Source organism: Anoplophora glabripennis, unplaced genomic scaffold, assembly GCF_000390285.2.
Source record: "Anoplophora glabripennis isolate ALB-LARVAE unplaced genomic scaffold, Agla_2.0 scaffold1452, whole genome shotgun sequence".
In the NCBI taxonomy this organism is placed as follows: domain Eukaryota; kingdom Metazoa; phylum Arthropoda; class Insecta; order Coleoptera; family Cerambycidae; genus Anoplophora; species Anoplophora glabripennis.
In genome coordinates, this window is record NW_019417537.1 from 48184 (window position 1) to 63673 (window position 15490).

Here is a 15490-nt window from a genome sequence, read left to right on the forward strand (position 1 = left end):
TACCTAATATGTATTTTTTCTGATTTCTTAGCATGTTTAAATAATTTCGTGATCTAAATGGTCCCCTTGTTAGCAACAAATTTGATTGAAGTTCAATGTACCTATCAGTAATGAAATACAACTTGAGTTACCCTTATCAGATAATTTGTAATCATGTCTTAAAGTTCTTTTATATTTTTTTTAAATTTGAAATGATTCGATAAACTTAAGGAGGTTTGATACCAAAAAAAAATGGTAAGAAAGTTTTCAAAATCATTGAAATCTGTTAATATGCCAACTGCCTCGTGTAAAAATTGCAGATCGATTGCCAATATAGTTTTTTTGAAAAATGATATTAAAATTTATGCTCTTATACACAGGCTCTTATAGGAGTTGGGAAAAAACTTTAATCAAACGTGAATATTGCTCTTAAAAATGGTTAGGATGGGGAAAATAAAATTGTAATCAAAGAATTAAATATTACTAAACATTTTAAAACAATAAAAATATGCACTTACAATGTAATTATTGAGATAATGGAATAAATATATAACGTTTTGACAAATTCGAACAAACATCTGATCCAATGAAAGAAAATATGGCAACACTGTACGCTGTATTTAACCCTTTGACTGACGCGCTATTTTTTAATAACTCTATTACAGACTATAAAATTATTCCAGTCGAAAATATATGTAGTAATAATTAATATTAAATAAATTTTTCGTGATCTAATGCAATATAATAGCAATTTGAAACAAACATTGAAAGGATCTCTTTGCAAAACGAACAGTATAGGTGTTCTGTCATAATCTTCAATTTGACAAGGCGACGTCTCACTATGATACACTGAGCTTCTTGATAGTTATCATATAGATTCTCGGTTTGCACATTTTACTTTTTCTCATCAATCCATATTATGTTTCATACGCATTTTATATTGTTTTTCCTTTGTATCTTGGATGTTCATCAAGTTTACGGAATATGCGCAAAGCACAGTTGACAGTAATGACAGTTTACCCAACTTTTACCACTACGGCAATGTTTGTTTCAAATTGCTATTATATTGCATTAGATCACGAAAAATTTATTTAATATTAATTATTACTACATATGTTTTCGACTGGAATAATTTTATAGTCTGTAATAGAGTTATTCAAAAATAGCGCATCAGTCAAAGGGTTAAATACAGCGTACAGTGTTGCCATATTTTCTTTCATTGGATCAGATGTTTGTTCGAATTTGTCAAAACGTTATATATTTATTCCATTATCTCAATAATTACATTGTAAGTGCATATTTTTATTGTTTTAAAATGTTTAGTAATATTTAATTCTTTAATTACAATTTTATTTTCCCGATCCTAACCATTTTTAAGAGCAATATTCACGTTTGATTAAAGTTTTTTCCCAACTCCCATAAGAGCCTGTGTATAAGAGCATAATTTTTAATATCATTTTTCAAAAAAACTGTATTGGCTATTGATCTGATATTTTTACACGAGGCAGTTGGCATATTTATTAACAGATTTCAATGATTTTGAAAACTTTCTTAATTTTTTTTTTTTTGGTATCAAACCTCCTTAAGGACATTACCCAAGTTTGTGTATTCAATTATCAATATTTTCATAAAGTGGATATACAGGTTGTAACGAAAATTAACGAAGAAATATCAAAAATAATAGAGGCGGGTGTTCCTAAATATCATGTACATAAGCGAGGGGGTAATTCGCTTTGGCTTATTTCATGACTAAAAGTTCATATAAAAATAGGTCCGCAAACGCTTCGTTACCGATCTACAGGGTGTTGAAATTTTAAGATTTTTTGTAGTTTTTGCTCTATAGCTCCTACAGTTTTTGAGATATTTAGCTGAAATTTGGAATATAGGTTACGCTGTAGGGCTTACATCATTGGACATGCCAAATGGTCGTGATTTTGACAGTTTATTCGCCATTACCTGTTAAAAATTAAAGCTGGGATGACCCATTTCAAAATTCGTAAAATTTGCATTGTTATGAGATTATAATGAGTATTTAAAACACTTACACCTTGCAGTTGCAGTTTGTAACATAAACCTTTAATTTTTAAACATATGCAGACCCAAGTTACTATTTCAAATGCGAACTGTCAAAATTAATAGAAACAATAAGAAATTATCTATTTTTCTATAAAATGCTTTGAGATATAGAGATAGATAATAGAAAAGAAATAAATAATCAGTCCAATATTAATTCAGTCAGAGATATTTGTTATATAAACTATAAAAAGTTAAAAATGGATTTGAAGAGTTACAACTGGACTAGTTTTTATAATGAAACAGATGCTAACACCTTGACAGAGGAATTTATTTCTTTATTAAAATCTTTAATTGAAAAACATACAAGCACAAAACATTTAAAAAAATTTAACATAAAACGTAAACACTGGATCACACAAGGAATAGTAAACTCAGTTAATGAAAAAAATAGATTATATCAAGAATTTAAAAGAGAACCGGCAAATGAGCAAAAAAAAGATAGATATATTGAGTACAGAAAACTTTTAAATAAACTGATTAAGAATGCAAAACGCGATTATTATAATAAACTTATAAATATCAACAGAAATATGCGTAAAAACTTATGGAAAGTAGTAAAAAACATTTCCAGTCTTGAAAACCGTAAAGAACCCAAAGTGTTATTAACTAATAATAATGTCATCTGTGATACTCCTGATAGTATTGCAGAAGAATTTAATAATTTTTTTACTAGTGTTGGAGTCTTTTGCCAACAATATTAAAAAACCTCATACACCCCCACCGCGCACTGAAATAAATCAGAATTCTTTTTTTCTGCCTCCTGTACATCAAAAGGAAATAATAACAATTATCGATTCATTAAAAAATAAAATATCACCAGGTATTGATAATATAAATACAGAAGTTTACAAGGAAACATCTGAAATTTTATCAAAGCCAATATGTCATATTATAAATAGAATCTTTATAACCAGTAAAGTTCCACAACAATTTAAAATAGCAGTTGTTACTCCTATATATAAAAAGGGTAATGCAAAGTGTGTAAATAATTATAGGCCAATCTCAGTTATATCAACGTTAGCGAAAATATTCGAAAAAGCTTTAAAAATGCGAATTGTAAAATTTTTTGATGAAAACAACATTATCTCAGAGAAACAGTTTGGATTTAGAGAGGGTGTATCAACTAATGATGCTATTACAAAATTAGTAGAAGAAATTACAAAGTGTTTAGAAAAAAGTAAGCCAACATTATGCGTATTCTTAGATCTTGCTAAAGCTTTCGACACTGTTAGTCACACTCAGATGCTTGAAGTCCTGGAGAACGCAGGAATACGGGGTATGCCAAATGAACTATTTAGAGATTACTTGTCAAACAGACGACAAGTTGTAAAAATTAATAATATGCATAGTACAGAAAAAATTGTTAATTTTGGCCTACCCCAAGGGACTGTGCTGGGACCAATTTTGTTTACATTATATATTAACAATATCCTTACTTCTTTTACATCCGGCCAAATATTTAGTTATGCAGATGACACTGTTATTTTATATAATGACGAAACATGGGAAATTTTAAAAAATAAAACTGAAATAGACCTCTCAATGATTTGTAATTGGTTTAGCCACAAATTGTTAACGGTAAACTATGAAAAAACATTTTTTATGCCATTTTCCAATAATATAAAATGTACCTAAATATCACTCTTTGTTACTGAAAGATAATATAATATTAAATTCTAAAAGTGATTTTAAATACTTGGGAGTCACTATTGATTCTCATTTACGATGGAATGTTCATGCAAGTAACATAACCAAAGTACTAAGGCAACTTTTGTATCGTTTTAAATACCTAAAAAATATTTTAGATTTATCACACTTAAAAATATTATATTATGCATTAGTCCAATCAAGACTACAATATGCAATACTGAGCTGGGGTAGTGGTGCATATTGTCACCTTAGGCAAGTTGATATACTACAAAAACGCATAATAAAGATAATTTATAATAAAAAGCTAATTTACCCATCTGAGACACTATTCCTAGAAACTAGAATACTCGATATTAGACAATTGTACATGCACCAGATTATTCTCTTTATCTATAAGAACAAAACGTTTGAAAAAGTCAGTCATTGTTATTGTACAAGATATAAAGAAAACAATAATGCAAAAATTGACCTTTCACAAAGAAATATTAGTCTACGCTGTCATACTCACCTTTCACAAAAAATATTTAATAGTTTGCCACAAATGTATAAAATTTATTTAGAAAAAATATACTCATTAAACATGATAAAAAAGATTTTTAAAAAATATATAATTACATTAGGTAGAACAGAAACTAGAAATCTAATTGAAATTCTTAATTAAATAGCCTTCTTTTCTGACACTCTGTACACGTAGTCCATTCAATATATAATTTTTCTTTTTTAAGTTTAGTTACTCTTTTTCTAAGTTTGCATGTTTTTTGATATTAATTTGAGATTACTGTTGTTTCGCTTTATTTTTTAAAAATATGAGCGTCATCAATATGATTATAGCCATACTGTCCATGCACAACCATGTTTTGGTTTTAATGGAAAATTGTAATCTTTCTCGTTTATTTAGATGCTTTGCCTACAATGTATTGTAAATTGTAATTGTATTAGTACTTGTAGTTAAAATAAACTATTATTATTATTATTATTATTATTATAATTGAAATCAGTACGTATTATCAAAGAAAAAATATATTACGTTGGAGAAAATCTAGAGGTACAAGAATTATTGTTAAATGTACACACATGCGATAGCAATTAAACTAAAGAAATAAAGAGATTATGGGATTTACGTAGAGAGTAATGTCGACATCATCCAAGTCTGAAATAATTTATACAGTATTGTTTTAGCTTATCCTTTAAAAGTTAAAAGGCTTAATTTGGACGCCACGACCATATTTGGTGGAGTGATATACAAGGGTGATTTATGTTAATGTGACAAAAATATATGTACCCGCCGAGAATTGTTTGTACATTCAAAAGGAAATGCGATAAAANATAGAGATCATTGATGTTTCGAAAATCTTAATGTCTATGATGATAATAATTATTTGAGGAGATAACCAACGCACTTTAAGGTCACGCTATCCGGAGCTCCAGTAATTATTGCGATGATGTCCTCCAAGGTCACGCTGAAGAAGTTTCAGTGGTGGGGATGATGGGGGATCGGGATTGCAGAAGAGACGAGATTCGTCTATAATGACCAAGAGTTCGTTGTTGTCATCGAGGAGCGTAATCATCAAGATCACTAAGGAGTACCATCACTCCCTCTGATTCCGTAGTAAAAAAAAATTAACAGCAAATCAGCATTTGGCCTTGAACTGACCTTGACCATTGACCTTGAGGTCACGGTCAATGTCATATTCGGATGCAGAATTTTCCGCTCTTTCCATTTCCGGGGTCGAAAAGGAGGGTCGCCAAACCGTTTCCATACTTTTGACTAACCCTGTATAACTTTCTATCAGTAACATGTTATGCGTAGGCTAGGTGGGTTTAGGAACTTACGTTTTATATTTATAACTCGCGATCATCTCCCCCAAAGATCAGAAAATTTTTTTTGCAACATGTCCATCGCGATATTGAAGTTAATGTGGAAACAGAATACATTAACAAAGATTAAAATTTTTCTGTTTAAAAACGTCTCAGTTTTCTTAACTGCATAACCTTTGTTTTAGACATCAACTGTACAAATGCCTCTGATGTACAAATATGTTATTACATTTTAAATATAACAATTACTCACATATAATATGCTAAAAGATATGGAAGATTTTTCTGTATCTTTTATCGTGTATCTTACTGTAAAACAGGTTATCTACCTCATCCCGATAAAATTTCATATACCTTTCATTAAAAATTTAAAAATGATTAAAATGATCTTATCTGTTTTTGACACAAGAGTAATTAATTAATTTGTTATCAACAATTTTACACATTAATGTTAAATTGATGGCGGCATATACAAATACTAAGGTAATGTAATTTGAAATGTTGTTCATTAAAGTCTAATTTTTTCTCAAAATAGTAATTTATGTTTCATGTATCTAATTATTTAATCATTTGTTAAATTAAATATAGAAACAATTATTTTTATGCATCCGTTAGGCAACCAATTATACGCGCTATTGTTAAACTGGTTGGTGTATATCAAATATTTGAGTAATGTAATTCGAATTTTGTATGCACGGTCTAATGATTTCCAAATTTATTTTCGAAATAATTAATATTCAAATTGATTATTCTTTGAGATATACAAATATCACTACTTTTTAAAGTAATTGCAATATAAACAATATAAGTACATACAATTTTTATATCTCTTCTAAAATGTCTAAATCTTGTTTTACACTGTTTATAGGGTGTCTTACCTCGAACTCCATCGATAGACATCTGGCAAACTGCTCAAAGGAATTTTTTCAAATTCTGGTGGTGTGATACAGTTCGTGGGTCCAACCAAGCTAAAATACTTTCAAGGTCATCGTACTTCCGCTTATACCGGAAGTCGATACCAACTTTCTTATTTTAAATGTTATATGATATTATTGCATTTTTGGAAAGAGCATTTATTTTTAAGTTCAAAACGTAGCAGACTCCATACTTATGATTGACCATTTCCAAGATATTTTGATTTTTAGGCAAAAATTGACAGATGTCAGCAAAATTTAGTTTTCCGGGAAATACAGGTTTATTTTTTTGTGCAAATTGGACATTTGAAAATGTCTGCTCAACACTTGAGAATGGAAACTAAGAATTATTATAATTAACATTTATTACATAAATATAATTTCACAAATAATTACAGCCTTGACGAAATATCTGATAACCAATTCAGATAAAGTACAGCATCAGAATATGTTATTAAATCAGTTCTTTCTGGGTCATGTCCGCAAACCACACCTCTTATGTACCATAAACTATCATTGAAATTGAAATATACCAAGCCGGATCCTTCATCTAAATCACCTGCTGTTAAGCCTAAAATGAGAAAAAAACTCGATTAGTGGGGATTAAATGTAATTAATTCTTAATTATTGTTGGACAGATACTGTTATTATTCATCATAAAATTTTATTAAAAAAGGAATAAATGTCAAAACTAACTAAAAAGTACAAATAGTACAAACACACCATACTCACCCTTAACAGACTTGGCACACAATTTATCACTTGTAAGGAATTTTCTAAAAGAAGTTGATGCCAAATTTGGACAATTTTCATAATCTACATAGGAGACATCGATCATTTTAAGATTGCCATTCTGCCAAGATGAATGTCTAAATTTTTCCCCATCCTAAAAAATTATTTGAATATGTATGTATTTAATTTTCTAACAATTTTATTGTATTTCAAGCAGTGGCGGTGGGTGAACATTAAAATGGTCATGATTTGAAAATGAAGTACGGATCCCATATTACATTTGAAAGCTTTGTTCATATAAAGAACTTTCCGAAGAAAAAATTTCGAACAAAAACGAAATGTCAAAAAGAGTTGTACATACACCACTGGAAAAAATTAAAGAACAAAAAATTTTCATGTTCCAAATGTACAAAGTTTTGGTAAGAACTAACGGAACATGTTTATTGCTCCTAAACATTATGAAAACATAAAATATTATCTAAATAAAAAAGGAGAATTTTTCTTGACTTTTCCACAATTTTGCATTAGGTATAGTTTAAATTTAAGGAAACAAATTATAAAAACTGAATTATTTTTCAAAATTTTTTTTCATTTTTTATTAGAAAACTTGTTGGACATTTGAAAAAGTTCTAGTCGCTTCTGACACGATTTTAATCCTTGTTTTTTAACCGCCGGCATTTATGTTACACAAAGTTTATGAATGTAGAGGTTGCAAGTTGCAACAAGTGTTACTAAACGAGTGACTTCCAGCTCAAATCCAAACTGTCTGACCATGATAAAAAAATATTAAGTTTACAAAACTTTTGATTAATTTTTTTTTGCTGCAGAAAGATGTTTTGAAATAAATTTTTGATTCAATTCTTTTTGCCAAAAAAAGTGGTTTTGAAACAAACTACTTTTGCAGAAAATATCAAGTTTTCTAAAGGAAAACTAAATCAAAAAATCATTGAAAAATTTTTATTTTAAATTTACTGACTTTTTCTAAAATTTAACTATAATGCAAAATTGTGGGAAAAGTCGAGAAAAATTCATCTTTTTAATTTGATAATGATAAAATGTTTTTAGAAGCAATAAATATATTCCTTTAATTCTTTCCAAAATATTTGTAAATTAGCGGTAGACTTTCTAAAAAACTGTAAAGTATTTTTTTTAACTTTTTGTCAAATTGATGCCAAGGACAAAAAATTTTTTTTTCTCGAAAATCATTACAGGTCCTTGTAGAGAATTTATTCAAGTTTTCAAAACTGCCCTTGAATATATTGTGCAATAATTTGTTGCTGTGATATCGATGATTTTCCTTCCACCATCAATATCTTGGCAACCAATATGGAGATCTTGCAAAAATCAAATTGAAGCTGAATAAGCTAACAGATCTCTGTATTGACTGAGTTTGAAAAAATTTTCCTGAGTCTATGCATATATAAAAAAAAATTTGTTTGGAAAATATTTTTTACTCAAGGAATTTCTTGATTCCTCGATAACTGTAGCTTAAAAAATTTTTTGTCTAAAGATCTTGAAACTAGACTGAAAGCTTCAAAATTATTATTTTGTTATCTCGATACGACCAATTTCCATGAGATACAGCCTTTCAAAAATCACTAAAAAATTCATGAAAATTATTTGTTCCTGTAATTTTTTCCAGTAGTGCATATGTACTAAATATTTTTTTCAGAATCAACCGACAGATACTAAAATTTTCAAACTATATAAATTTTTCAAACTTGATTATGTTGTTGACTACACAGGCTGTTACAAATTCGTTTCTCACTACAGAGAACTCGGAAACATTAAGAGATACGAAGTAGCTTAAATAGGGGCAAAGTTGCATAATCAGGGGACCAATATTGTGCCCCTTAAAAATCAAAGCTAACATAATTATAAATATTTGAAAAAAATGAAATTTTGGGAGTCCATTTTTGTTTCATTTCAGCCTTGTTTGAGGTGATATTGAAAAAATAAGAACACTGTCTCATGGCAACTCTTTGCCCTCTATCGAATGGTATAATCAGTTTTTATATGTAAAGGTTCGTCTTTCCAGGACCATCATCAACTTCATTTTTTTAAATACGAACCTGGAAATATTATTACATATTTTGCAAACTACCCGAACCAGATTCAGACGTTTTGTCTCGAAAAATTCATCTTCAATGTATTTTGTTTCAAATTTATCAATATTTTTTTATTTAGATTTCTATGTTTATTGAATTATCGTACCGTCATTAGACCCTGTTAAATCCACCTAGATATTTAAACTATTACCATCACACATTACAATAAAACATTAATAGATCAATCATCTGGTCATACATAATTCTATAAGTTGTTGTGTCAAAATTTAAACATAAATGTATTACAATTTTAAATTCATTATGACAAATTAATTCTTAATAACGCATAAGAACAGCCAAAATTCCAAATGAATATTATATATACTTTAAAAAATTACAGTAAATGTTCAAAAACAGATGTATTTGTATGAATATCCTGAAAAAAATTAGATAGAAATTTATTTAAATTTTGAGCACTTGAGAAACCTAGAAATAGGTATGCACACGGGATTAAAACTTTAATAATGTTTTATTGTAACATGTGATGGTAATAGTTTAAATAACTAGGTTGATTTCACAAGGTATAACGACACTGAGAGTGTCTGATAATTCAAGAAACATAGAAATTAAAAAAAAAATACATAATTTTAGAACACATACATTGAAGATGAATTGTTCGAGACAAAACATCTGAATCTAATTCGGGCTGAGGCAGTACAGTATTGGAGGTCTTGAAGGCTTGCAAAAAATGTAATAAAATTTTCAGGGTCGTATTTAAAAAAATGAATTTGATGAGGGTCCTGGAGAGACGAAATGTTACATATAAAACTTGATTATGCCATTTGATAGAGGGTAAAAAGTTGCCATGGGAAAGTGTTCTTCTTTTTTCAATATCAGGCTGACAATGAAATGAAACAAAAACGGATTTCCAAAATTTCGTTTTTTTTTTCAAAAATTTCGAGAACTAATTATGTTTGCCTTGGTTTTTTAGAGGCACAATGTTGGTCCTCGGATTACGCAACTTTGCCTCTATTTAAGCTACTTCGTATCTCTTACTGTTTCCGAGATCCCTGTAGTGAGAAGCGAATTTGTAACAGTCTGTATAAGGAAAAATATTTTCAATTTGCAAGTTCCACCAATAGTTCCATCAGAACCATCAATAGTTAAGTTAAATTTTCAGTATTACAGCTAATAATGAACATTTTAGAAATATATGAAAAATAACTCACATGTAACAACGGCGTAGTATTTTCCCAGTCGATGCAAATGGGTATAGATTCATCATTTTTTAAGTTCATTTGCAACTTCACAACAGCTATGTCTCCATGCTTTACATCACCTTTGAATGCACGATGAAGAAATACATTGTTTTTTTCCACCTTTAAATGTATACAAGATAAAAAATTGAAATATAATACAGGGTGATTCACAACTTATCTAAAAAAATTTGGGAATAGATGCGGCATGAGAGATGGAGTCAATATCTTCAAAAAAATTTTGTAAAATCCTTATAGTTCCAAGAAAAAAATTATTGAAGTTGTAGTAACCATTACATAGCTGGACAACTACAGCCTCTACGTGTGGAGAGCCACGCTTGACCTCCGCGACTCCGAATACTGAAATCCGATTTACAATCATTGTTGTGTTAGTGTTTACCTGTTATCTGTGGGGTTTACAATAGCTTTTTAGTAGTTAGTGTCAAAAATGGCTTGCGTGTATGGCAACTCATAGTTGATGGATATCGTTTTAATTAATGATGAAGCAAGACAACATTTGTGTTAATTCGTAGAAACTGAGTAAGACGGACCCAAATGTGTTTACATGTCGGTGGATAGAATCAGGTATATCAAATTATTTTGTTATTTAAAACCACAAATTAATTTTATGAATTAATAATAAGAATAACAGCAAAAGCAGTTGAATTTGGTGGTATAAAATAGGTGCTATAAAATTCTATTTATTTCTTTCCTTGCGAAAGTGTTTGTCCGTTTTTATCACACTTTGCCGCCATGTCAGTCACATTATGCAGGGTCAGAAGTATATTTTTAAATCATTTTCGAACTGCCCTTTTTGATTTTTTCTTTACAAAATTGTATTTGTAAGAATACTCCGACATCCACATTTTTTTTGTTTTTGATAAGTTCTGAATCACCCTGTATAACCGTACTACATTTGAAGCTTTAATTATTTTTGTTTTTTTGATGGATTCTCATTATAAGAATACTTGTCAAAATTAGGAAAAAGGATATATTTAGGTCAAATATACATTTGAATAATCAATGGGGATGTTTCATAGACACTTATTTATTGATAACGATTTGATTTAATAAGATAAAAATATCTTAAGGTTTGGTTTTTGAGACAGCAATGAACACTGGCAATAATCATTGGTGATTGTAGTATTTTGAAATATCAGATAAAAAAAAATTGCTAATACAATTTTAAATAACTTGACATCTAACAAAATCTTATCAGTCAGGATTTGCAATATTTTACAAAATATAGTTTCCAAATATGCACTTTCTTATAAGTTTTTAAAATTAAAAATTATTTCTAAAACTATTAAAAATGGTTTTAGATGGTGAAAATGGAAGTGGTCATATTTTGATAACAAAGCGTGGCACACATTTTTAGGGGATGATTTTTAGACCTACATAAAGAACTTTCTAGATATATTTTTATTTTTCACAAAATTTTTGTTTTTATTAAAGCTACTGCCTGAAGTTTAAAAAATTGAATGTTGTCAGATTAAAAATTAAACAAGTATAATTATAAAGAAAATTACAGTTTGTAAAAAATAGAAAAAAACAACTCCTGATTGTATCTATAAATACTCTTTTCAAAATCTCAGTGTGGGCAACCCCTATTTAATTTTTATTGTCAATTTCTTTGAAATTTTTTCACCCTAAGAATGGAGAAAGTCCCATACCTACCTACCCTCTAACCCTACCCCTACCAAAATATCACCACTTTAATTTTCACTAGTCACTACTGTCACTAGTTACAAAAATAAATATTATTATAAAACCGATTAGCAAGCGTTCTCTTTAGAGTGTGCTAATTTCTATAATTGTATTAATTTGACAAAAAAATGTACAGAAAATATATTGTTAAATTTTTCTTTTAATTAAAAGATTGTTTTAAAATTGCAAACAAATTATCTTAGTTACTTACCTTTTGCAAATTTCTGTTGTCTTTAATATTTTTGTCAAGTTTTTTTGAGGATACATAAAATTCCTCATTTCTGAGCTTTCCAGATTGATCACATAAGCAATGTGCGGCTAAAGAGGAAAAACAAAAATTATAAAATTAAGCTGGTCTGTTTATCAACAAAATGAAACGGCACCTGTCACAATGAGGTTTGATTTAATGGCAGTCCCAAGACAAACTATTTCCAAATTATTATTCTTTATTCCTTTATATATCCCTATGTTCCAAGGAGGGTTATTTGCGTTCTTTAAAACACCACATTCTAAAATATTGAGAAAAAAAATTATAAGTTCCTGTTTTCTTGCACTTTTACTCACCTGAACTGTGTACAGTTTTCTCAGAGAAACACACTAAAACCACTGAGACAATTAGAAATACTTTAAATAATAAGGATTACTTACAAATAATTACAAAGATGTATTTTACTGTCATAATGTGTAGAGGTAATACATAAAACTGAAAACAATACTTGTTAAGATGCCACATGAATTTTAATCACGTATTTATAGATTATCATAAACGTGATACAACACAAACTGGTTTTACAGTGACAGCAGCAGGCTGCACATTATGCTGAATTTACATTCTTTTATATCTTTTCCTCTCAATGGATTTAATTTATGTTTAGCATGTACGTAAATAATGTTTACATTCGTGGTTTACTGGTTAATTTGAATATTAATATCTTAGTACGTAAATGCCATTAATGCTAATATTATCTAAATTAAGTTGAAAGTTAGACGTCTTATCTAGGAGAAATTTTTAGTCATTTTCATTTCCTGGAAGCAATTTATCGACAATAAATTTTGAATAAGTTGTGTTGGAAGGAGAGAAATAATTAAGTGATACCAGGAATATTCTTAGTTATTTTTAAAACTGCCTTTAAGAAAAATATGAATACTTTTAGGAAAAATATTTAACATAAAACTGACATTAAATTTATTTATAGCGTATTTCATTAGGTGTCCTACCTCTCTCATATTTCTTGCGACGCACGACTCAAACGAATTTTATAAAAAAAATGCTTTCTGAATATATTTATTGAACAATTAATATGATCCTGGGATTTCTTTAGACTTATCAGAAAATCACGTCAGGGACATTTTTTATCAAAATTTAACTACGTACCCATTATTAGTTACACTTAAAATCACAGTATTTCAAATTTAATCAATTTATAATGCATAACATTTTTTACATGGACTTTTAAATTTATTATTTTTTTTTCTGTCTAAAAATTTAGGAGGCTTTGAAAATACCGAGATGAAAAATTAGCCATCTACTGACAATATATATGTACTTGGTAAAAAATAATTTGAAATAATCTTTTTAAATCAACCCAACAAAATTCAAAGAGTGGCAAAAAGCAAAACTGTAATGGAAAACAATTTTGTAAAAACAGATTGTTTTTGTATAACTTTGTGGCATGTTACTTTATCAACTCAACTACATATTATTTTTTGTCAATATAGACAGGCACCAATATTGAAATTGTTTTTGCTAAAATCTACATAATGAAAAGTAAATAAAGATATTTACTAATGTGAGTTGAAATATTTTTAAAAATCATTTCAAGTCTTTGTTACTATTTTTTTAAAAGCACTGTTTCTAGTTAGTGAATCTCAGTGTTAATGACCTATGACATAGATTAGGTGAACTACATATTAATCCACCTGATGTTATATGACAAAAGGGCGCTAGGCAGATAAAAAAATAAACGGTTCATATCATTGCAGAGAAACGAGAATAGAGAATACACATATAAGGTGTGTCCACGGATTGAGTGCACGTGGGGTGTAAATGACAAAAATTTTTGGAGTTGAGATTTGAGCTTCTGAGCATCATCTCTGCTTGACCTTAAACTAGGAAGTTGAAAAAATTTGTCTAATTATTTAATGTACAGGGTGTTTTTACGATAAATTTTCAAAAATTGTCAAGAGTAAAGTACATTTGTTTTTAAAAATATCAAAAATATTTACTTAAGAAAGTTATTGAGACCTAAAAGTTAGAATGTCAATTTTCAATTCGATCGGCCAACTTTGTTGTTTTCTATTTTTCACAACCACAAAGTACAAATTCCTATTATTTATTAGAGAAAAAAACGTAACAATGTAATATAATACATATAAATAAACAAATAATATAATGATTATTCAAAAGTTTCGCCACCAATACATTGCTCAGCGCACTTGGTAAATTCTGTGTAGGCATTTTGGATTTCTTGAAGGGGGATGGCATTGATTGTATCGTTTATTCTTTGTTTCACTTCAAATAAATCATTACTCAACAGGGGGCCCATAGACTTTCTGCTTGAGATAGCCTCATAAATAAAAATCCATTAGATTTAAATCAGGATTTTTAGAAGGTCAAGGAATTGGGCTATTTCGCCCAATCCGTGTCCGTCTTGTTGAAAGTAAATAAAAAAAAAATTGACCAAATTGAAAATTGACATTCTGTCATATCTATTAGTTGTTAATAACTTTCTTAAGTAAATATTTTTGATATTTTTAAAAACAAAGGTACTTTACTCTTGACAATTTCTGAAAATTCATCGTAAAAGCACCCTGTACATTGGACTAATTTTTTCAACTCGAAAAATTTTTGTCATTTACACCCCACATGCAATCAATCCGTGGATACACTGTATATCACCACTTCATTGTCACATTTATTTAAGTTTTCAATTTATTGGTTTACAAGTTTGTAATACGGTGGGTAATTCAGGACTTTCGGTGTGAACTATCAAGTTTCACTAGACACTTCTGAACCTTATAATAGTTATTAATGATACTAGTTCGATATGAACACTATAATGAAACATGTGTAACATTAAACGAGGTGTTAGCTGAGTGATTTATTTACACAAATTTCGTTAACAAAGTTCATATCAAACGTGTATCAATCAAAATTTAATCTACGATGGTCCAAATAGATTTTATTTGCAGATTCGATTTATCTTAAAATATCAGAAATGTTGCCATAAACTGAAATTCAGTTATTAGGTGCTCTTATTTGACGATGTTATGGTAACCACAGTTATTGATTGTTTTAAATTTGACTTTG

General features: G+C 28.8%; 1 protein-coding gene across 1 annotated transcript; it reads right to left on the reverse strand.

Moving 5' to 3' along the window:
• Positions 1–6790: 6790 nt before the first annotated feature.
• On the reverse strand, positions 6791–13168 carry LOC108915500 (venom peptide isomerase heavy chain-like). Its single transcript, XM_018721551.1, has 7 exons — positions 12829–13168; positions 12745–12777; positions 12564–12689; positions 12392–12498; positions 10447–10596; positions 7170–7323; positions 6791–7008 (listed from the first exon to the last, which is right to left on the reverse strand). The coding sequence occupies exons 1-7, from the start codon at positions 12911–12913 to the stop codon at positions 6830–6832; spliced, it is 834 nt and encodes a 277-aa protein (XP_018577067.1). The 5' UTR covers positions 12914–13168; the 3' UTR covers positions 6791–6829.
• Positions 13169–15490: the final 2322 nt, after the last annotated feature.